This window comes from Cibotium barometz, chromosome 16 (assembly GCF_041138505.1).
Source record: "Cibotium barometz isolate CiBa-2024 chromosome 16, ASM4113850v1, whole genome shotgun sequence".
Lineage (NCBI taxonomy): Eukaryota > Viridiplantae > Streptophyta > Polypodiopsida > Cyatheales > Cibotiaceae > Cibotium > Cibotium barometz.
The window spans coordinates 37165799-37188654 of record NC_141061.1 but is presented as its reverse complement, the minus strand read 5'-3'; the positions used below and the strand labels follow the sequence as shown (position 1 = coordinate 37188654).

Below are 22856 nucleotides of genomic sequence, written 5' to 3'. Positions count from 1 at the left end.
CGTGAGTCTTCTCTGTGCCGCTGAGTGTGTTCACTCGCCCCTGTGTGTGCTGCGTTGTACATCTCTGTTTGTGTCTGTACGCGCGTGCGTGCGTACTGTGTGTGTGTGCGTGTTTTTGTGTGTGTGTGTGTGTCAGCCAGCCCGACTCTTGTTCTACAGCAGCGTTCTACAGCAGCAGTACTTCCTCCTCTGCAGCAGCAGCATTAGGGTTTCTACTTCATTTGGGGCTTGCAGCAGATTCGGCCAGTGGTACCGCAGCAAATTCTTGTCTGCAGCAGCAGTAGGGCTTTCAGCAGTTCTGGGGATTATAGAAAATTTAAGGTGTGCATGATGGAATCACCTGAGCTGGCCATTTATAAGCGTCGGAAAGCAATGAACACCTCCAATTTGGATGCCATGTCTTTGATTAAGGAATGCCTGCATGAGGATTTCGAAGAAGCAAGATGTGCTTGGGAAGGACCTGCTCCAGTCACAGAAGTGCGTATTCCGGTGCAGGAGCTCATGGATCCGGTTGCGCAGTATGCATTGAATGCAGTGATTCTCTTTTTCCCGGGCAAGATGCCTAGTGCACAGGATGTGGGACAATGGGTTGATTTCTTGCTTAAGCGTCAAGCAGTCCGGGGTGTTTATTTTGGAGCAAGAGGATTCTATGAGGTCTTGTTAGCAGACATGGAAGCTAGAGATGCTTTGTTGGAAATGTCTCCCCTCTTCTTCAATACGCAAATGACTCATGTTCTTCCCTGGGCTCTTACTAAAGATTATCAGAGCCTTATTCGACATAAGTGCCCGGTTTGGGTTGAAGTGGTGGATTTTCCTCGTACTTGGCGTCATTTTCTTCCTTTGTTGGCTGCTCAATTGGGCAAAGTGATTTGCCCCCCGAAGTTGGATGCCAATACAAATCGTTTTTGTATTCTATGGGACACTGATCTTCCTGCTCCTATGGGCATTACCGTTGATTCTGGGGACACAGTGGTCGGAAAGCGACCATTCAAGCTTAAATGGGAAAAATTTGCCAATTCCTGTTTTCGTTGTGGCAAATTTGGTCATATGCAATCTGAATGTTCTGAACCAAATCTACAACCCCCTCCTTCGGCTGTCCCTACCCCTCAGACTCCTCCTCCAGCGAAATCTTCCCCTGAGGCACAATCTAAAGGTGCTTCTGCATCCACATCAACAACTGGACTAAATAAAGGTAAAGGGAAGCAGTCTCAAATGCCAAGTGTTCCTGCTTCCCCGAACATCAAAGACAAGGGCAAAGAGAAGCTTCCTGCTACTCAGGCGTGGATAGTACCCAAGAAAACTGTCAAAGCACGTACTCTACCATCTTCTCGCAATTATGTGCCCCCCTTGAAGAATGTCGCTCAGCAAAAACTGCCTTGTAATGATAACTCTTCCTTGGCTCAGGCCTGGGATAAAGTTGTTCGATCCTATAAGGAAGTAGTTACAGGGGGCACCGCTTCAACGTCGGAAGGCCATCACTTGTTTCCTCCACATTCGAGTTTTGATTTGGCAGCTGATGTTTCCGCGACAGATGCGGATGTGCCCATGGGCACGAGTTCTTAAGCTTTCTGTTGGTTTTCTCGCCCACTGTATATACCATTTAAGATGCATAGTTCTATACATTGCATTTCATATAATGTGCGCGGATTATGCAATCAGGATAAACGGAGGCTAATCTGGCACTATGTACATACTTGCAAAGCAGATATTGTTGTTCTTCAAGAGCATAATCAGCATAATTTTGCCGGACAAACTTCCTGTTTTGCGGGATATTGGATAGCTTATGCAGGATCCGCTGGATACTCTGGAGTGCTGATGCTTGTTCGCCATGAATTATTTCCCATGTTGGTATTCAATGATCCAGCTGGCAGATGGATGGTCATTCAATGTATTATCAATGGGGAAGTTTTTGAGTTTGGTGGTGTGTATGCATACACAGCCTCTACTGACACGGCTCGTTTGTGGCATGCCATCTCCTCTTATTGTTGGCGTTCTAATGCATTTCTTTGTGGCGATTTTAATAATGCTCCAAATCATGTGGATAATACTACTGGACATTCTCACATGCTTCATGTGGAACGACAAGCTTGGGATCTCTTTCAGCACACATGTAATGCCTTGGATTTGTGGCCTCTGTTGCAAGCCAATGATCCAGGATTCACATTTCAGCATAACGCTCGATCATTGTATCGTGCTCGTCTGGACCGATGGTATCTCTTTCAGATGCAGCAGTATGATGATTTTGTATGTGATATGTGGATTGATTACTCCTTGTGTCTCTCGGATCATGCTCCGATATGCTTGAAAATACAATTCGGTTCATGTTCTGCCAATGATTCATTAACTAGAAAGAGACTTCTGCATGTCAATAATGCTTATCTTAAGCATGAGGTTTTTCGCAATCTGATTGTGGATATTATTTCGCCATTGATCTCTCAAATGCATGTTGATATGGACACAGCATGGTTTCGTTTTGTTATGCAGGTTCAATGTGTGATCCAGGATTATGGCAGACACTATTTATCGCATTTCAGAGAGCAAGTTTAACAGGCCAAAGGCACTTGTCAAAGTTTGATGCATCTGGCTAACACTTCATCTCTTACTGAAATCCAGATGACAGAGTTGCTTTCTGCTCGTGCTTTGTTGCATCGTAATGATGAGAGAAAATTGGCAAAGTGGCAGACTAGAGCTCGCCAAAAGGCTATAGCGGATAAAGGATGCACTTCTAAACAATTCTTTCGTCATTTACATCTTTCTAGGCAGTCTCAAACTATTAAGAGGATTAAACTCCCGACTGGTGATTGGACTACCTCTCGTGTGGGGCTTGCACGGGCAAGGGAATCTCATTATGGCAAGATTTTTGAGGCCTCTTCTCTCACGCAGGAAGGTCGAGAGGCTCGTCGCTTGTTTTTATCTCAAGTTGCACCGATTTTATCGGCGCACCAGGCTCAACTTTTGGAAGCCGCCTTCACGGAGACAGAATTGTATGCCAGTTTGTGTGATTTGGGCCGTTGGAAATCTCCCGGTTGGGATGGCCTTACTGTAGAATTTTTCTTGTCGTTTTGGCACTACCTGGATCAGCCACTATTGTTAATGATAAACAGGGCATGGGAGCAACAGGTTTTGCCTTCATCTTGGAAAGAAGGCTTGCTCAAGTTGATTCCAAAGCAAGCACTTTGTGAAGAGTTCTCGCAATGGAGGCCGATTACGCTCATGCCTGTGGTTTATAAATTGCTGGCTAAAATGCTTGTCAATAGACTTAAAGGGTTTTTGCATGATGGTTTGCATCCATCTCAGTATGGCTTCATTCCACGAAGGCAAATTACTGATAATCTAGCAAATGTCATCATTGGCATGGAGTATGCGAAATACACTCGACAAGATGTATTGGTCATGCAGGTTGACATTGAAAAGGCATTTGACACTGTTCTTTGGGATTACATTGCAGATACCATGCTTCGGCTGGGATTTGGGCCTAAGCTATCCTCTGTGGTTTATTTCTTGTATGCTGACAGTACCTCTGCCGGTTTGTTGGATGGTTTTCTCACAGATCCTTGGCATTTGGGACGTTCAGTAAGGCAAGGTTGTCCTCTCAGTGCTTTGCTTTATGCGATTGCTACTCATCCCCTGCTTATGTATTTGGAATCTTTGACTTCGTCTGGAAGATTGCAGGGCTTGAAATTACCCTCTGGGAAACATTTTATTGCGCAAGCTTATGCAGATGATTCTCTCTTTATGCCTCGCAATCACCAAGATGATGTGGAACAAATTATGCACACTCTTCATTTGTTTGGATTGGCAGCAGGCCTCAAAGTGAATTTTCGTAAATCCAAACTATTGGCTCTGACTGAGTATGATTGGCATAAGCTGCTTTGGCCAGGCGAACTTGTTCCTCCGAACATTATAGTTCGTCATTTGGGTTATCCGCTGGGTTGGACTGTATCGGCTACACGGAAATTGGATTGGGTAGCCGAGCACTTGCACTCCAAGTTACATTATTGGAAGTTGTCCACTTGGCCGCTTCATGTGCGTCTTAGAATTGTGCAATGCATTCTTGTAGCTTATGTGGAGTTTTATCTACCTTTGCTATATTGGTCTCGATCCCGCTTGAAGTCCCTTATGTCAAGTATATTGGCGCATTTCTGGCGCACTTCATCTCGTGGAAAGGGCCTCAGATTGTTATCCATGGACAAGTTATGCTCTCCTAAGCGCCTTGGAGGCCTGAATATTTTGGATTTGAGACGTCATGTTTTGGCTAGGAAAGCTATGCTTTTGCCGGTTTTGTTGGATCAGCAACAACCCTGGACTCTCATGGTGTCCCATTTGTGTCGGCATATTGTCACGCCATTCTATGGTCATTGGCAACCCACATACTCGGATCTTATATGTGGAAAACTTGAAGGACACATTCCGGGATGTCCTTTCACTTCTTCTCTCATTATTGATTGGAAGGAAGTTACTTCACATATGATATGGCATGGTTCCCGATCTTTGATGGGCAATTCCCTGCGGCTAGAGAGTTTGCATTGGAGTCGTGTATTTTCTTCCACTTTGGTTGACCGTTCACCTCGTCAGGCATATTTTCTATCTCAAAAAGGAATTTGTCAGATACATCAGGTGGTGGATGACACTGGTCAGGTTCTTTCCTTCTCTGTTGCGGCGGATCGTTTTCAATTGGGATCCCATTATTCTCATCTTTGGGCAGAAATTCAGCGGATGATTGCTGATATTTCTCCTTTACCTCGCTTGAATGTGGATTCTCGTCTATCTGATTGGAATCTTGGAACCACTGCTATGAAATGTATTTCAGCTGGGACAGTTTATGCCCTCTTGCAATCGGATGCATGGATAGTCAGACATGGTAATCAGCTATGGTCTCTCTCCAAATCTTCAATGTGGTGGAAACGTACATTGTTTCGCATTTGGAAAAGTCATCTGCCTCTTAAAGAACGCCTGTTCTTGTGGCGCTGTTTGGTTGGTGCTCTTCCTGTTGGTAGCTTGTTACATGCACGTCATATTGCGCCTTCACGTTGTGTCCGATGTAAAGCTACTGAGGAGACTGTCCCACATTTACTATGGGGTTGCGTATGCTCCAGATCGTTCATTCGCCGGGTCTCGACTGCTCTTCGCCTTCGTTTCCCTTCGGGTATTTTTCACAGATGCTTTTGGCTTTTTGGGGTGTTACAAGCATCACAGTCTCAGTTTGCTGTATTTTTCAGCTGGGTCCGATTCTGGGTCTTTTGGACCATATGGCATGTTCGGAACAACCTCATGTTCCAAGCCAATGACATTGTTCCCTTCCATTACTTCAAGTTCTCGCTTGGTCACGCGCTTCATTTTGCTTATGATGCTGGGGACATCACTCTTGATGCTTATAGGATTTACTTTGATTGCTTCTAGGTAGTGAAGCCTATAGTTACTCTTCTTTTTCTGGGTTTTCCTCGCTTAGAGGTTTCCCACTTGTAAATAAAAAGTGTGATCTTTTTGGTGGGTTTTCCTCGTTTTGAGGTTTCCCACCTGTAATTAATGACATGAAGCTTTACAAAAAAAAAAAAAAGTGTGTGTGTGTGTGAGAGAGAGAGAGAGAGAGAGAGAATGCATGCCTCATGTTTGAAGAGGTAAGCTCTACACCTCTTGCCACAACAACACTGGATGATCTAGTAGCTCAGCTAAAGCGGGAGCTGGAGGCACGGAAACTGAGCCAGAAGTCTCAGAGTGAGGAAGGTGCTATGGTTCAACTCAAGAAAGAAATTGAAGACCTCAAGTCCCAACAAGAAGCCAAGAAGGGCTCTGTCAATCTTCAGTATACACCACCCAAGACTGTTCCAAGAGGAAGTACTGCACTTTCTAAGAGAAGAGCGGGCATGAAGATAAGAACTGTTATTATATTAAGGGGTTCTGCCAACTGCATCAGCAACAACAGTTTCCTACTCCAAACCCTCCTACTTCTCCTCCTGGCCACTGCATCAGCAACAACAACAGTTTCCTACTGCAGCTCCTGGCCACTATGCCATTCCCCACAGATCAGTCTCTCCCACCACACTTCCATATCAGCCTCTCTATGACCTCTTACATCTCAGCCCAAGTGTGCGTCAACAGTTTAGTATCATGCTCCATCAGATCAGATGGGAGAGAAGCGTATGACAGAACCACTTAGTGATGGGTGACCACCTATCAAGACCGGTCCAGCACCTCTCTTACAGATTACCAGAGCCCTCGCCCCAGAGTGAACATCAAACAATGGCATCGGCAAAGGCCAGTCCAGAACCTCTCTTACAGATTAGTCCCCGTTTCAAGTCTCAAAAATGCCATTTCCATATCTTCTGTTTCCATTCAATTATATCCTCAACACTTCAAAATATCATGTGCAGAATATTGCATTGAGTGAGGTTCAAAACCATTCTGGGATGAGGAGTTTTGTTTCCAGCTTCTAGCCATGATCTTGGAAGGTCTATTCATACTTAATAGAAATCTCCTTTCTGCCAAATAAAAACACACGAAGAAAAAACCTGGACAATCAAATCCTCCTCCACAACCTCCTGTGTTCCATAAAGCAACCCTGAAATGACCACCAGTCCGTTGGCAACCTACACAACCATCGAAGGAATGAAATTTACATTTGAAGAGAATCATACCAGGTAAATACATAAGGGATCTCTTATATGACAAACCTGCATTGAAGTTGCCCCAGAATTTGATATGTGATTGAAGACCAATGGAAGCCAACCACGAGGAGAAGCATGCCAACCTAACACGTGTGACGATCCAACAATTGACTTGGCAACACATACATTCTCATCTCCAACTGCACTGGAAGTGTTTAACTCAGTTATAGTGACAGTTGTGGCATCTCAAAGAAACAAGAGTTACACTTGAAGGAAATAAGACCTGCATAGTGTAGGTATTAACAAATCCAAATACACATTTGCTTGTCCCTCCACCATGATCTGTTAAAGCATATCTAAACAATCAGTTGAACTTCGGTCTACAACTCAAACTGCCAGCTTAACTTGAACCGAACACACAGTAAACTCAAAACCCTTTACAAGTCTTCAAACAGAAGAGCTGAATAAAAACACACGTAGACTGAAACTTCTTTAACTCACAACAGACCGTCTTGAATAAAATTGAGAGAGCTGATTGACATAATGGACAAGTACATTGAAACAGATAAGCCATGGCTGCCCAGGCCAGAGATGGTTTAACTGTGGTGATGGAGATTCTCAAGTTACTGGAAAAGAAAAAGAACAGGGAGCTCATAGGTGTGAAGGAACATCATGACAAGGAAATCACACGTATCAAAGAGCGGGAGTTGGACAGCTCAAAGCTTTCCATGATGATGCCGTCGCCATAGAGGCAACGGAGATGGCCGAAATCACAGGTCTTCTATCAAGGAAGAATAATCCACTTGCCCGGATCCCACTGCAGTCTCATCAGTGGTTTGCCCTCCCATAACCATAATCTCCACCATCTCTCTCGCCACTTTGGCCAGGGGAGGGTCAACATGCCACCTGTGGTCATGAAACCCTATCACTCTCACTCTCTCAAAAGTGCAACTGCTCATGTCCTCTACACTGGGGGGGGGGGGGGGGGGGGGGGGGGGGAGGGCTCTCACCTAGCGGCCGTCATTGCCACCGGCTCCGAGAAGTGATGAATCAATCTGTGGACGGAGCCCGCCTGGTTGTTCCTCCCAGGGTCAGGGACCCCTGGCAGTCAGCAGGAGTGCTCAGGAGAGGGAGAGGGAGTAGGCGGCTGGGGCGGGAGATGGGGGGGAGGAGGAGGAGGTTCCAGAGGGGAGGTTGGAGGAGACGCTCAGGGCAGAGGAGGAGGGGCAATCAGAGGAGGGAAGCACTGAAGTGGGAGGGGTGGGCGGGACTGAGGAAGAAGGCAGGGGAGGAGGAGGAGGGCGTAGAGGAGGGAGAGAATCCTGCAAAGAGGGGGATGATGGTATCTGCGCCTGTCCATGCGAGGACACCTGCTGCTGAGGAATCATATCCTCCTTGTGTGTGTGTGTGTGTGTGTGTGTTCGGGGGGGGGGGGGGGGGGTGTTGGGGGTTTCTACAAATCGTGAAGATTGGCACCAAACCACACTGTGGGACCGGTCTCTCCAAGAGGAACACCTAACACTAGGACCCTCTGGAAAGCAGGTGGGGCCTTCGCTTCAAACAGATGCTCATGCGATAAATGCTCGTAATCGTTCCCTTCAAGTTGTCTCGCATGGCAGCGGCATGCTGCTCTAGCAGGGCGTTTGTGCTACCTCCACCGAGTTCACATAGCCCCTGAAGGAACAAGATGGAGACAAGTAGTGAACACAAGTGAACGAATGTGCTCCACACAGGAAAGCTCCAATAGATGTTCGATAGAATGAGATACAAAGTACTTGGTATATATAGGACCCAAGTAGAACATGAAAAATAGACTAAGTCCTAGTCTACCCTACAACACCATATCTTTGTATGTGTCTAGAAATCCCCCCTCAAAGATATGGTTGAAGTACTCTGGAAACATCTCAGTAGTACCTAGGGCACCTAAAGTACCATGGTTGCACAAATTCATCCATCAGGATATAGCAACCTATGCGGTAACACATGAACAACAATGTCATTTTACAACCCCCCTTGACATTGTTGTAATATCGCGAATTCCCAAGCCATGTCGATGGCGTATGAAAAGTGCAGCTGACAGGCTTTTAGTGAAGATGTCCGCCACATTGTCCTCAGTGGAACAATAGATGAGGTCAATGAAGCCATCCTGTATACAATCCAGAACATAATCATAGTGATTCTCAATGTGTTTCATGCGGACATGAAAAACAGGATTCTTCCCAATGGCAATGCAACTCATACTGTCACAAAAGATAGAGCTGGCCTCACCATCCTGTGCATGATGTAAATCATACATAAGCTTCCTAACCACATAACCTCTGTAGTGCCTGCATTTGCAGCTTTGTACTCTGCTTCACTTGAGGAAAGAGAAACACGGTCTTGCTTCTTACTAAGCCAAGATATGCATGCTGAACCCAATGAGGAGCAATATCCACTTGTTGATCTTCTATCATCCATGTCCCCTGACCAATCTGAGTCCGTGAAACCACTCAAAGAAACATCACAAGCTGAAGTATAATGCAATCCAAACGAAAGAGTGCCCTGCATTCCAATGTGTGACTGTGGGACAAAGCATGAACTAACTAAGCAACCCTATAGCATAGGCAATATCTGGCCTGGTAGAGCACAAATGGACGAGGATCCCCACTAACTGCCTGTAAAGTGTGCCATCAAACTTCTCAGTTGTGTCATGCTTTGTAAGCTTGAGGCCTTTTTCCAATGGAGTGTCCACAGGTTTGCATTCTTCCATCTTAAACTTCTAGAAGAGACCTTTAGCATACTTTGTCTGTGACATGCATATCCCCTCCTGGGTCTGCCAAAACTCAATGCCAAGACAATAATGCAATAAACCCAAATCTGTCATATCAAAGGTCTGACATAAGGCGGCCTTGATGGCTGCAATTTGCTGTGTATTACTTCCAGTGAGTAATATATCATCCACATAAAGCACGAAAATCAGCAAATCTAAATTTTCTTGTAGAACATAGAGGTTAGACTCTATATGTGTGTTCACAAAGCCTTGGGACAGCAAATACTGATGTATCTTGTGATACCATGCACGAGGTGCTTGTTTGAGCCCATATAACGCCTTGCGTAGCTTGCATACCTTGTGCTCTCATCCCTTAACCTCAAATCCTTGGGGCTGCTACACATAATCCTCCTCCTTCAAATCCTTGGGGCTGCTACACATAAACCTCCTCCTTCAAATCTCCATTCAAGAAGGCAGTCTTGACATCCATCTGAAAGACGGACCAACCATAACGTGCAGCCAGAGAGATGACGGAACGAATGGTAGTCATCTTGGCTACCAGAGCAAAAGTCTCCTCATAGTCTATTACCTCTTCTTCAGCATACCCCTTGGCAACTAACCTTGCCTTGTGCTTCTCAACAGTACCATCTGCATGATACTTAACCTTATAGATCCATTTTGTGCCAACAACATTCTTCCCAATTGGTCTATCAACCAAATCCCCTGTGGCATTCTTCTCAATGGAACTAATCTATGATTCCATGGCCTTCTTCCATGTGGGATGTCCCTTTGCATCCTCAAACTTCTGAGGCTCTAATTCAGCATCCATCACTGAGGCCATCAATGCATAATTCACCTGAGATGAGGCATTCTTTGTGGCTGTCCTGGTTCTCCCTAAAACTGGCTGATCCTTGGTGTCTCTTAGTGTCAACCGTGCCCATTTTGGAACTGAAATTTCTGGCTGTACCACTGGGTGTGGCATCCTTTGCACGACGGTGGTAATGTTTCCAAACATGTGGCTGAACACATGGCCGTCCGTCCCCACTAGCTGGCTGCCCATCTGGAACACTTGAGGGAGAAACACCCTCAACATGTGGCACCAATGCTGAACTGGGTGAGGAAGAAGAAGCAACCTGTGGAGAACCCATCTCATCATCCTCAAACTGAATTATATCAAGAGGCACATCATCATCATATGGTGGCAAGTCAGTGTTGCCGCCTTATGCCGGAGACCGTACCTCACTTATTGTGGAGTTGCTTGTGTTTCCACGATTTTCTTCAACAGTTGACAGCACCGCTGCAGTATAGATTCCCTCGACAGCGCTTTGGGTGACTTTTTTGGATTTTTGGCAGATTTTGTCCCCGGCCTTACCGGGGTATGATGGTTGCTTCGCATGGGTGCGCTTCTGGGATCTTTGGACCATCTATTCCACCAGAAATCATTTGCACTTTTCAAGTGATGTTGTTCATCCCTTCCCCTATTTTCGTGCTGCCCTACTCCGGTCTCTTCGAGATTGCTATGATCTTGGCGAGCTTTCTCTCCAGTAGTTTGAAGAATTTTTAGTTCGTTCTCATAGTTTCACCTGCTTCGGGTGACTATGACTGTAAAATTTACTATTTAATATAAACAATGGTTTCACCAAAAAAAAAAGTGTCTGTGCTGCTCGCCTGCGTTTGCAACCTCTGAGATACCTGCTCGCCTGCGCGCCTGCAACCTCTTAGAAACCTGCTCGCTTGCACCTGCGCCTACAATCTTTGAGTTACCTACTCGCCTGCGACCACTGTGAGATTTGAACGTTTTGCTTGCGTGTTTTTGTTGCTCTTATTTGCCATCTACCTCCTCCATCTCTTCTTCCTGGTGGTTGTTCATCTCGCTGGTTATTTCATGCTCGTTGTCTGATATTCTCCCTCGCAGCTAGCTATTGGCTGCTCCTATGGGTTACTTTCTGCTGGTTGTCGACTGCACTTGCTCCCCCTGCATCTGCTCATCATCTCCTGTACTTTCTGCTGGTTGTCGACTACACTTGCTCCCCCTGCATCTGCTCATCATCTCCTGTTCTTGCTCGCTATCATCTGCTCTTACTGCATTGTGGTTACTTGTATCCTTTTCTTTTTCCTCGTCTTTGCTCAAGCCTTTTTCTTCTTGTTAATACCCGACTACACTTGCTCCCCCTGCATCTGCTCATCATCTCCTGTTCTTGCTCGCTATCATCTGCTCTTACTGCATTGTGGTTACTTGTATCCTTTTCTTTTTCCTCGTCTTTGCTCAAGCCTTTTTCTTCTTGTTAATATTTGCTGCTTCTCTCAAATGGCTTCTCCTACTAAAGTACACAAACGCAGAGATCCCTCTGTTGAGTCCAAGAGAGGAAACATAGGAGGACACTCTCAATGCTTTGAATTTCCCTCCTCTCGTTGCTGCGATCCGGATCTTCAACAATTTTGTGACACCCTTGAAGAAGGTTTTGCTGAGATCAAGAAAGCTTGGGATGAACCAAGAAGCTTGCAATTGCTGATGTTGGGTAGTGGCTTTAAGCCATGCGTGGAGGATGCTCTGTTGAGGGTTCCTACGTTGCTGCTCAAGGCTTTTATGAGGTTCTACTTACTGATGCGCAGCATAAACAAACTGTTTTGGAAAAGTCGCCTCTTTTTTTTGAGTAGCTGATGGTGCATGTATACCCATGGTTGCCTTCAAAGGATTATCAAAGCTTCATTAAACACAGATGCCCTGTTTGGTTTAAGTTGCTGAGCTTCATGTTTATATGTGGCTTGCTTTGCCTTTTGTGGTAGAATCATTGGGCAAAGTGGTTTGCCCTCAGGTCTTCTGGAAGTGTCAATAGATTTTGCATCCTCTGGTATACAGACAAACTAACTCCTTCGCGAGTGGCCTTGGATGTTGAGCTGCTTGGACGCAGGAAGCTTTCTTCAAGCTCAAATGTGCAATTTTGCTAGCTCCAGTTTTTCTTGCAAAAAGTTTGCGCATATGGCTTCGGATTGTCCATTGGTTCTTTTGCAGCCGCCGGTAGCGGTAATGCCACCTTCAAAGGTTGTTCCTATTGTAACCATGCGGCAACAGAAGTGGAAAAATGTAGTGCAGGCCCCGAATGTCACATTGGATAAGGGAAAAGTAAAAATTGGCATGGCAAGCCCTCCTATTACGATAGGGAAAGAAAAGGAAAAACAGGATCCCAATGCATGGTGAACACCCAAGAAAACTATCCCTCTTAAACAAAGACATGTAGTGTCTCATAATTGGACTGAAGGAACCTGCACGGTGGGGCATAATTCTGGGGTGCCTGATATCTCGGGTGATGTTATAGGTGTGGGCAGAATGTGGGCTGTAGTTGTGATGGGTAACCCCTTGTTTCCACACACACTGTCAAATCCTGATGACTCTAGCAATCTTTTACATGCAAACAATGTTCAAGATGATATTTCACTTTATGCATTGCATAGTGATACAGTCAACCAGGCAGTCATGCAAGTTGAAGGGTAACCTTTTTGTTTACAGTCGTTGTACATGTGTATATACCAGTCAAATGCTTTACATATAATGTGCAAGGCCTCTGTGATGCAAATAAATGGAGCCTTTTTTGGTAGGCCTCTATAATTACTATGTAGCCACATGTGATTTGTTTGCAAGAGCATAATAAAAAATTTGGGTAAATGAAAATCCCTAGGATGAGATGGCCTTATGTTCCTCAGGTCCAATGGCAAAGGGCTGCCCTTCAAAACCTCTAAGGCCGTGTCCTCAGAATCAAAATCCACTTGGAAGAAACCTCTTCCAAGCAACCTGACATCTCGAAAGTGTGGAGCGAGGTCGGAAGGCAGAGCCGCCAAGACCCAATCCCGAGCCTGGAGATGGGAAGGGTGAGATCCAAAGATTCTGGCAATGAGGGTCATTTTGGAGTCTTTCTCGATTTCAGTGAAGAGGACCGCGAGCTCGGCTTCGGAGGAAAAAACAATGGTTTGCCCGGCTGAGGGAGAATGATTAGCCATGATGCTAATCGAAGAAAAAGGCCAACTTGAACCCGGATGAGGAGCAATCCGAACCAAGGGGAAGAGGTAGGCAAGCCCAGGTGGTCACTGCCTTGGTGGATGTTGTCCCCAAGGTCATGGTTCTTGCCAGTGAGCTCTTTGAGGACTATGTTTTGCTTCCGGGCCCTAGTGGTCCTTTGAAGCAACGCATGGAGATTGCAGGTAAACCGGATCAGTGCGGGGTTCGTCACCAACAGGGTCACTTTGCTCGAGATTGCACTCGGGCTCGGGGTCGCAGGAGGCCTCGCAAGCGTGCTGCTCAGGCGCCACCTCCCTTGGATCCTTCTTGTCCTAAATTCCGCCAGGTGTGGTGAGCTCTCTCTCACGCCCGCCCCCCTAGTGTGATTGATGGGAAGACCTCCTCGAATCTTGTACCTCAGATAGATGATGTTTCTGGGCAGAGGGATGTATCAGCTCATGCATCTTTGCAGGGAGATGATATATAAGATCAGGATGATTTTGTTGAGGATGTTCAGTGCACTAGGGATCATATATTGCAAGATTTTCAGCATGATGCCATTACCCTTGATGCCCGGTGTGAGGTGAAAAAAAAGAAGAAAGACCCTGCCTCTATAGCCCTTCCACCTCCCAAACTTGGAAACACTAACACGAACGGGGACACCACCAGCCACCGGCTGGAACACTCTCACCATTCACCACCCAACCCACGCTAGAAAGAGAGCTCAAAACAGGGGTACCATAGACAAAGCAACACCCAGCAATATATTTCCAGTCAACACTGTATACAAGCTTCTCCTGACACAGAAGCCTCACTCACACAACCACAAACACTGACTCAAACCTGTCACTGTCGAGGATACACCACATCCCCAATCACCACATGATCCACTCGCCTGCCTGTTGTACCAATCACACCAGAAAGAACCCGACCACTCTCACTCTTCAGAGGGCGCCCCACCAGCTAACCCTCAACTCTCTGCAGCCCATCACTTCTGCATGTGTCGCCAGCAGCAGCTATCCAAACACCTCTCTCTCTCTCTGTTCTGATCCTCTGTCACCTGCAGCTTATCTGCAGTGCTACCGGCCCACCACCAAGCAGCAACACCGTCCTTCTCTCTGTCTTTACTCGACACCCTGCTCTCTGTCCACTTCACATACGCGGCCCACACCAGCCCTCGTAGATCACCTGTCCACAGCCACACGCTGTCCACTCAGACTAACCGAACCAAGGCCACACCACCTCAGTCCGTCCACGCTCCAGCCTTTGCTGCTCTTCACAAGTCCCCAGCGTATCACCGCTCTTGTACTCCCACACGGCCACCCTTCGCCTTGACCACTTTCTTTTGCCACTTCTCTGCGCTCCTCAGCTGCGCTCCACATCACTCACACTCGAGCTACCTACTCTTGCTGTCCACGAACCTCCCAAACCCAACAGCTTCATGGCTCCTTCCACTTCCGGCTTCAGCTCTCTCTCCGCAGTCTGACCAAGCTCTCCACCTTCATACAAGGCGGCCACACTGCCTCACAGCATCGGCCCTCCAGTCCCTCTGCTTTCGAAACCTCTGCCAGCCGCCACTTGCGCCTCCACGCTCACCTGCCCACCTGCTTTCACTTCCACATCCAGCTCATCATCATCACCTCCCAGTAGCTCTGCCTTCTAGCCTGTCCCCTTTAACACCAGCTCCCACACAGCTTCACCTAGCCCTGTCAGCTTGTCACTTCATCTCTGCGAGTCTCTTTGCTAACCACCCCAAGGCGGCTCCTCTCTATGACCAGGGCGCCTCCCCAGTCGCCAACCACACGACCATCTCTAACGCTAACGCTCGCTTCTCTCCTTGCGCTTGCAGCTGCTCGTCACCTTTGACGCCTTCTGCACCCACTTCATCCGTTTCTGCAAGTCGCCAGCCCCTCAACGAGTCGAACAGCAGCTTCACCAACCTAGCGGGCCCCTTGCGCTTCCATGTGGCGTTCACCACCACAAGGCGGTCTCCAGTTCCTTCACTGTGTATGGCTGCGGCTACCTGTAACGCCCGAGAGCCCCGTCCAATATCACAAGGCGACTCCCTCCTGCGCCTAGCTGCACGTCGCCCTCCTCTGCACTTCGCAAGGCGGCCCTCCACTTGTTGCCTTTGACAGTCCGACCTGCGCGTCCACACTTTCTTCACACGGGAGGCCCCCCCTTCTCTGGTTGCAGCATGGCGCTCCCCAGTCGCCTGCAACTCCTCTGCAATTCAATTAGAGCCCCCACTTTTCAAAACGGCGGCCTCCACTTGTACCTGCAGCTCGCGCATCACCCGCCACCTCCACGCTCACCAAGCTTCTGGACTCCTTCGTTGGCAGCCACTCAAGCCTCCACGTTCACCTACAGCTGGCCACGTTATTTATCATATTATTATTCTTTATTTTCCCTAAGGCCTAAAGATGGCCACCCTCACGCCTTCATTTCACACCAATGTCCAAGGCAATACTGGTCCTCTTTCACCTTTAAATTGCCCATGCCCTATACACATTCAAACACAGCCTTCCAATGCCCACTCATACTTGGGCGTGTACACATACTCAGAGCCGAACAGCTGGCTGATACCATCTCCACGGACCTTACTCCTGACAGCCAAACACTCAGGCCTAAAACAAAAGTCAGCCATCCTATACACCTAGCAACGCCCTCAAAAACCAAGCTCTTCACAACTGCCATGCACACGTATGTACACAAGCCATAAAAACCTCTCAAAAAAACGCCTAACACCCGGCAGGGCGCACAGGTTTCTCGTACATATGCAGGTACTGTGCAGGGCCACGAACAAGGGCATGTCAGTGGACTTTGACCCGTGCATTATCCCGTCCGCCAGTATTATGAGAGGCGTCCTCAGGCTGCCCATCATCTTCTTAGACCGGGGGTCAAACCCTCTTCTCTTCCATGAGAATCGTCTCATGGAATGTTCAGGGTCTTGGAGGGCCTCCCACCCGTGGTAGGAAGCGCCTTCTGAAGGACCAGCTTCACCCTGCTGTTACAAGAGGGTCTATGGATATACTTTTGTTGCAGGAACACAAATTGGATAGATCTCAGTGTGGCAAAGCTGGTAAGATGCTTTCTAGCCACACCTTCTGGTCCTCGACTGTTGGGATTACAGGGGGTGTTTGCATTTTAGTGGTAGCATCTATTATGCCTCATGTTATTGGGCACGGTGTTATCATCCCTGCTAGAGCGCAGTGGATCTTGATCATGCATGAGGGCCAAAAATTGGGAATCTTGAATATCTATGCACCTAACGTGAGAGGTGAAAGGGTGGCCTTTTGGGACACCATTACAAATGTCATTCCCCAGGTTGATCATTGGATAGCGGGAGGAGACTTCAATATGGTTGAGCAACCTTCTAACAAGAAGGGTGGACGCGAAGGGGGTTTACACGCTTTGGAGCGAACCTCATGGGAGAGGTTCATGCTTTCTTTTTTTCGCAGGGATTGCTGGATTGAAGATGACTTCTAGAGAAGGCCAAACTCCTTATCTTTTTCTTGGCATAACCGCAGGAGCGGGGATGAGAGCATTTTTGCACGTCTGGACAGATTTTATGTGGATGATTGGTCCCTGGACAGAGGAGGCACCATTGCTATTATGCCTGGCACCACCAAATCCGATCATTGCCCCATCGTTTTGTGTCTTAGGGAGCCTGGGGCTCGCTTCGCTCTTGAGAGGACCAACCATCATTATCATAGCGTTGCCTTGTCCAAGAAGAAGGAGGCTCTCGACAAGCAGAGAGCTATTAGGCGTAGGATTGTTGCTATTCTGAGGGAATATGAGACATAGTCACAAGGGAACGTCGTTCCAAGCTCTTGGAACGGGGGAACGCGTTCCATAGAGATAGCCGTTCCCGTTCCCGTTCCAAAATGGCACCGCAGACCATGTAAGAAATATAAGTGAACTATGTATCATGTAGAACACATCTATGCATTATCATGGCCACTACTGAGATGGTTTGAGGTTCTTTCTTTACTATGCCTCTTTCCAAAGCATTTACAGATATATAAAGTACATTTATAAACACATTTATGCAATGATGTGGCGTTCCGGATTCCGTTCCCTTTTATTCAAGCTTTTCGTTCCCGTTCCAAACAGTCATCCGTTCCCCAAAACGTTCCCGTTCCCTTGTGACTATGATATGAGAAGCATCCACATGTGTCTTGGATTACAGATGTCTTGACCACAGAGCAGAGCTGCAGTTGGCCATGGACAGGAGGGCTGGCGAACGAGGCTTTTTGGACTCAGATGGGTGGTAGATGCAACAAAGAGTTTTTTTCAGCGCACATGCCTTCCCATAGCAGGGATTTTGTGAGGTACTTGCAGGATTCACAGGGTGAGGTTCAGATTGAGCTTGATAAGGTAAGGGTTATTGCTTCAGATTTTTATCGGTCTTTGTTGACTGCACAGGTGCCCTCTCCTCTGAGAGATGTGGCACGGAAGAAGGTTTGGGAGTGCATGCCCAGGCTCATTACAGATGCTGTGTGTTCTTCCCTGGATGCCCCTTTCTGGAAGGATGAATTCCTTCACGCACTGCATGCTCTTTCCAGTGGTTCATCCGCTGGGGATGCCCCTTTCTGGAAGGATGAATTCCTTCATGCACTGCATGCTCTTTCCAGTGGTTCATGCCCAGGGGATGATGGTCTTTCTCCCGCCTTCTGTATTCTTTTTTGGGATCATATTGGAGATGCTATCACTGTTGCCCTTCAGGAAATGTGGTTGTCGGGTATGATGCCGCCATACCTCACGGAGGGGCTGATTCACCTTATCCCCAAGAGTGGGAACAAGACATCAAGCAATGGAGGCCCATCACTCTCCTTGGATCTGCATATAAGATCTTAGCTAAAGGCTTGAGTATAAGGTTGCAGTCGATTCTCCAAAGGACTATCCATGATACACAGAATGGGTTCCTCCAAGGAAGGAGTATATTTGATAACATCTTTTCTTTCTGGGAAGCTGTCGAGTGGGCAAAGTCTAGTCAGCAGCCTCTTGCCATTCTTTTGGTTGATTTTGAAAAAGCTTATGAGAGAGTGGATTGGGATTTTTTGGAGGGCACTATGGCGCACATGGGGTTTTCCCAAAACTGGATCAGAGGGGTGTCCTGCCTATACAGGGAGGCTCATAGCATTGTTTTAGCTTGTGGGGGGTGCGGCGAGCGTTTTTAGATTTCCCGTTCGGTGAGGCAAGGCTGTCCCCTCGCCCCTTTACTGTACCTCATTGTAGTTGAGGCTATGAGCAGGTTTCTTCGGGCTGCCCTTGGTGTTGTGGGTCTCAGGCTGCCTTTATGCACGGAGGAAGAGTTTTTGGACTCTGAGCTAGCAGATGATACGGGGATGTTCTTTGAGGCTTCACGTGCTTGTTTATGTGCTTTCCGGACAGCCTTGGAGGCCTTTTGTTTGGCAGTAGGAGCTACTATCAATTGGCATAAATCAGTTGGTTTTTGGATCAGTGATTCTCCTCTTGCAGATTGCGGTACAAATGTTGGGCAGTGACATCTCCTCTGCACAACAATTTGCTCCAGTGCTCTTAAGGATTAAAAGCAAACTTCAGCACTAGAGATTTGGTGGTTAACCAAGTTTTGCTAGCCACGGCTTGGTTTCTTGCTTCGTGCTGGATTTTTCATAAGGGCTACATTGGCCAGCTTCGTCGCCTAATTCGGAACTTTCTTTGGTCAAGGCTTGATGGAAATGCACACACCAAGGCCAGAGTTTCTTGGGTAACTATTATCAGGCCTACGCAGGAAGGGGGATTGAATATCATGGATCCTGAGGTCCAATGTAAGGCTTTGCTCTGTAAGCTTGTTGTGAGGGGCTTTCTTCCAAGCACTGAGCCGTGGAAGGACTTTCTCATAGAGCAGATCACAAAGTGTGTCCCTGTTAGCGGACGTGAGTGGACTCTCAGCTTGTGCTTTATTTCTTCGGATGCAGTTCACCGCTCCTCTTCGCCCCCCTTGGTTAGGTCCCTCCTACGGGCCTGGGATTGCGTGAGGAGTTTTTTGGTACACATCCCCCCGCGTTCAGCGGAGGAAGCTAACCGGTAGCCCATTCTGTGGAATGATTTTATATTAGATGTGCATGGTAGGCCTCTTGGGGCAGCTATGCATATTCTTTGTGCTGGCTGGGAGACCCAATGCCCTACAGTGCTGGCTTGGAAGAGGCTTCAGAGCCTGCAGAGGTTGGATTTCACGTAGCACTTGAGAGGCTCTAGCCGGTGCACAGATTGATGCAGCCATTCCCAACTACTGGATTACTGGATTACTAGATCTTTTTTTGAAGGTCCTCATCATTCTTGGTTTGGGGTTTTTTCTAGGACAGGTGTTCCTCTTCAGGTTATTGCTCTCTCCTTGCCCTGGGAGAATGATGTACTTATCTTTTTTTCTGTACAGGATGGATGGAAGCTGGTGAGATGTGATGTGCAGGACCTTCTTGAGGGCCTCCAGATTCGTCCAGTCAGAGTTGTTGGCAGGTTAGGGAAGCACGTCTTTGTTGACACCCCCCCCCCCCCCCCCCCCACGGATGATCACAGAGAGTGTTAGCCTTTGGTTGTATGGTGGCTGTCCTTCCAGAGATTTGCATTGGGACCCCGCTGAGTGGGCGTGGAAGGTTTCTTGTAACCCTTTGCAACGCATGCCTTTTCTCAGTTATACGGTGCGGAATGCCAGACATCTTATCTTGGGACACATTCAGAGTGTCCCTACTCTTAGACCTCATTGGGACACATTCAGAGTGTCCCTACTCTTAGACCTCATTCGATTGACATTCAAAGGGTATTTTGGCCTAGATTGTGGCACTCTTATAGGAAGCCACAGATTTCCTCCTTCATCTGGGTAAGCCTTCATGGTGGTCTGGCCACCAATCAGTGGAGGTCTGTTACTGGTGCTTGCCCAGCATGCCCTAGATGTGAAAGAGTTTCGGAGTCAGTTTACCATTGTAGGAGGGGAGAGAGAGAGAGAGAGAGAGAGAGAGAGAGAGAGAGAGAAATGAAATGAAATGTTATATTAACGTCTTCAAAAGGCCATAATGACCTATGAGACCAAAAAGTTACATCATGGTGGATCTGATACAATGTCTGGATAAAAAACCAGAAAAAGAAAAATAAAGATGATACTACTAGCACCTAGAAGATGAAAAAGGAGAGACGATATGCCAGGGAGAGAAAAAGAAAGAAAGAAAAATATATTTAGTGTCTACTAAAGACCCAACGGGCCTATGAGACTAAAGTGATACAATAATGTCCATGGCTTATCTCATCATGGAATGGAAAATAAAGCAGAAAGAAAACATAAACATAGCTATCTCACGGGGGTGATACAAAATTGTCCATGGAAACTCATCATGGAATACTAAGAGCATGGAAACATGAGAGCAGCATCAGCTCCGAGTAGATGGTATACCACTCTTCAAAGTATCAAGCATGGGGCTAATGAGTATGGCCGAGAGGTCTCCCTTAGCTATGTCATGTGGAAAGGTAGCTCGATGGCAGTGGAGTATGTCCTCGATTTGGAACTGATGAGGTGATCATGGCATGACATTATGAATACTTTGATTAGTTGATTGATCTTGAAATTAGGTACAAGGCCTTTACATATATAGCCTTTTCAATATACCAAGCCCTTGCACTCTTATTAAATGCAAGCTTATCCACCTATAAGAGGTGGTTCACATGCGAATACTCTAAAGCACACTTATAGCCAATAAAGGGGTTGTTCACACATACAAGCTCCAATATATCCTAAAATCCCCCATTTGGAGTGAAGGTGGTGAGACCCGAAAGCAACAGATTTCCTGCTTCATCTGGGTTTGCCTTCATGGTGGTCTGGAAACAGTTTGGGCCTCGGCTAAGATTTGAGGGGACTGACAGGAGATTGGCCATTTTGGTTAGGAAAGGAGTTGCACGGGAGTGCTGTCTTCAGGATTTGCCACTTTCACACTTAGTCCCTGCGGCACAGAAGTTAGACAGTTCTTGGGAGATTATTGCTAGTATCTCAGCCTAGAATATCTGGAAGGCTAGATGCACCGAGGCCATTGAGGGTACTCCCGTTCTTGTTTCTCAGTGTCTTTGCAGGATTTGGAGTGATATTATTCACACCGTTATGGCTACCTGGGCCAGAATCCAGGGATCTTCGAGGGCTGCGGAGAGGAAGCGCGGCCAGTTTATGAGAGAGTGGGACATTGGTATGTCTTTCACATCCTCTCATTCGGGACCCTATTGGCAGCAGAAGGTTCCTGATTGGTTGAGATGTCAACCTTGCTTGGTGTGAAATCTCCATTTTGTAAAATTTTTCATACTTATAGAAGTCTCCTTTCTGGAAAAAAAATATCCATTATCATGTTCTTGCTAGGAAGGCAATGCTTCTACTTGATTTTTTGGCACAATAAAATCCATGGGCTTGCATGTTGGGCAATATGTGTGTTTCCATGCATGCTGGGCAATATGGACTGTGGGTCACCCTTTATGATGATATAGTTTTTGGACATTTTGATGGCAAAATCATGGGTTGTCCCTATGCTACCGCTCTCATTCATGATTGGAAAGCTTTGTTCTGCCACTTACATTGGTCGGGCCAGCCCTCTAACCAGGGAAACTCTTTAGCTATGGAGAACATTCATTGGAGTAGGGTGTTTGAAGTGCCTCTTGCATTATCTCGGCCAAGGAAGGCCTATAACCTGGAATTTTCCACATACGGGATGTTATTGATGAGTATGGTATGGTTTTATCTTTTCCTCGAGCGGTCCGACCCTACTTGGGATTTGCATCATACGTCAATTTGGAGGGTCATTATGAAAATGATGCAACACTTACAGCAGCCAGTGCCTACTCTTCAAGAACAAGACAGACTTACTGACTGGCCTGCTTTGGGACAACTATAATTGTACATTCATTTTAACAATGAAGCAGTGGTTTCACTAAAACAAAGAAGAAGAAGAATACGGTTTGAGTAGACCTTGATAGGAGGTACAAGGTTTGAAGGTCTAGTGGCCTTTCTCCTTGACAAGAATAGGAGAAAGAAAGAAGATCAGCAAGTGAGTAGCAGTACTGACTACGATAAAGCCTTTGTGGGAGCACAAAATTGGAAGGATTTAGTGCAGATACTGCAGAAGAATGGGGCACAAGGAGTGCAACTGCTTGAAAAAGTTGGAAAAAGAGCAACAAAAGTATCATTCTAATCTTATAGCAGATGATGTGGAGGTGTGAGTTTAAGATGAAGAAATAACCGTTGCCAACGATCCAAGTCCCTCAATGAGAAAGACTATGGTTAGGCATTCTAGCCACTTCTATGTGTGTCAAAGTCAATAAGGATTCTCTACCGTGGATAGTCTCTCTAAAATCTGATTGTACTTATGTTTGTGTGTGCCTTCATTTATAAAAGACTCCATGTTATGTTGTATGCCTGTTAGGAGCTAGGGGGGTGACTAAGAGCTAGCCTTGGTGCATCAGTCACTTGTTGATTGGAGGATTAGCATGGCACGATGTTAGGATATATTGGAGC

General features: G+C 46.8%; 2 protein-coding genes across 9 annotated transcripts in view; one reads left to right on the top strand and one right to left on the bottom strand.

Annotated features, from left to right (window-relative positions):
* Positions 1-22856, bottom strand: part of LOC147630606 (uncharacterized) — a 280387-nt gene that overhangs the window by 117641 nt on the left and 139890 nt on the right. For all 8 annotated transcript variants that reach the window (XM_086810544.1, XM_086810547.1, XM_086810550.1 and 5 more), the window contains 3 exons: positions 6889-6947; positions 6672-6810; positions 6510-6587 (listed from right to left, as the gene is read on the bottom strand). In XM_086810544.1, coding sequence (XP_086666670.1) covers positions 6510-6587; positions 6672-6810; positions 6889-6947 — 276 coding nt within the window. The remainder of the gene's footprint in view (positions 1-6509; positions 6588-6671; positions 6811-6888; positions 6948-22856) is intronic.
* Positions 251-1633, top strand: LOC147630608 (uncharacterized). The gene has a single exon (XM_086810542.1). The coding sequence runs from the start codon at positions 328-330 to the stop codon at positions 1561-1563; it is 1236 nt and encodes a 411-aa protein (XP_086666668.1). The 5' UTR covers positions 251-327; the 3' UTR covers positions 1564-1633.

What these genes read in the sequence shown, in the direction of transcription:
- LOC147630608 (XM_086810542.1), top strand. Translation starts at nt 328, where the DNA reads ATGATGGAATCACCTGAGCTGGCCATTTATAAGCGTCGGAAAGCAATG.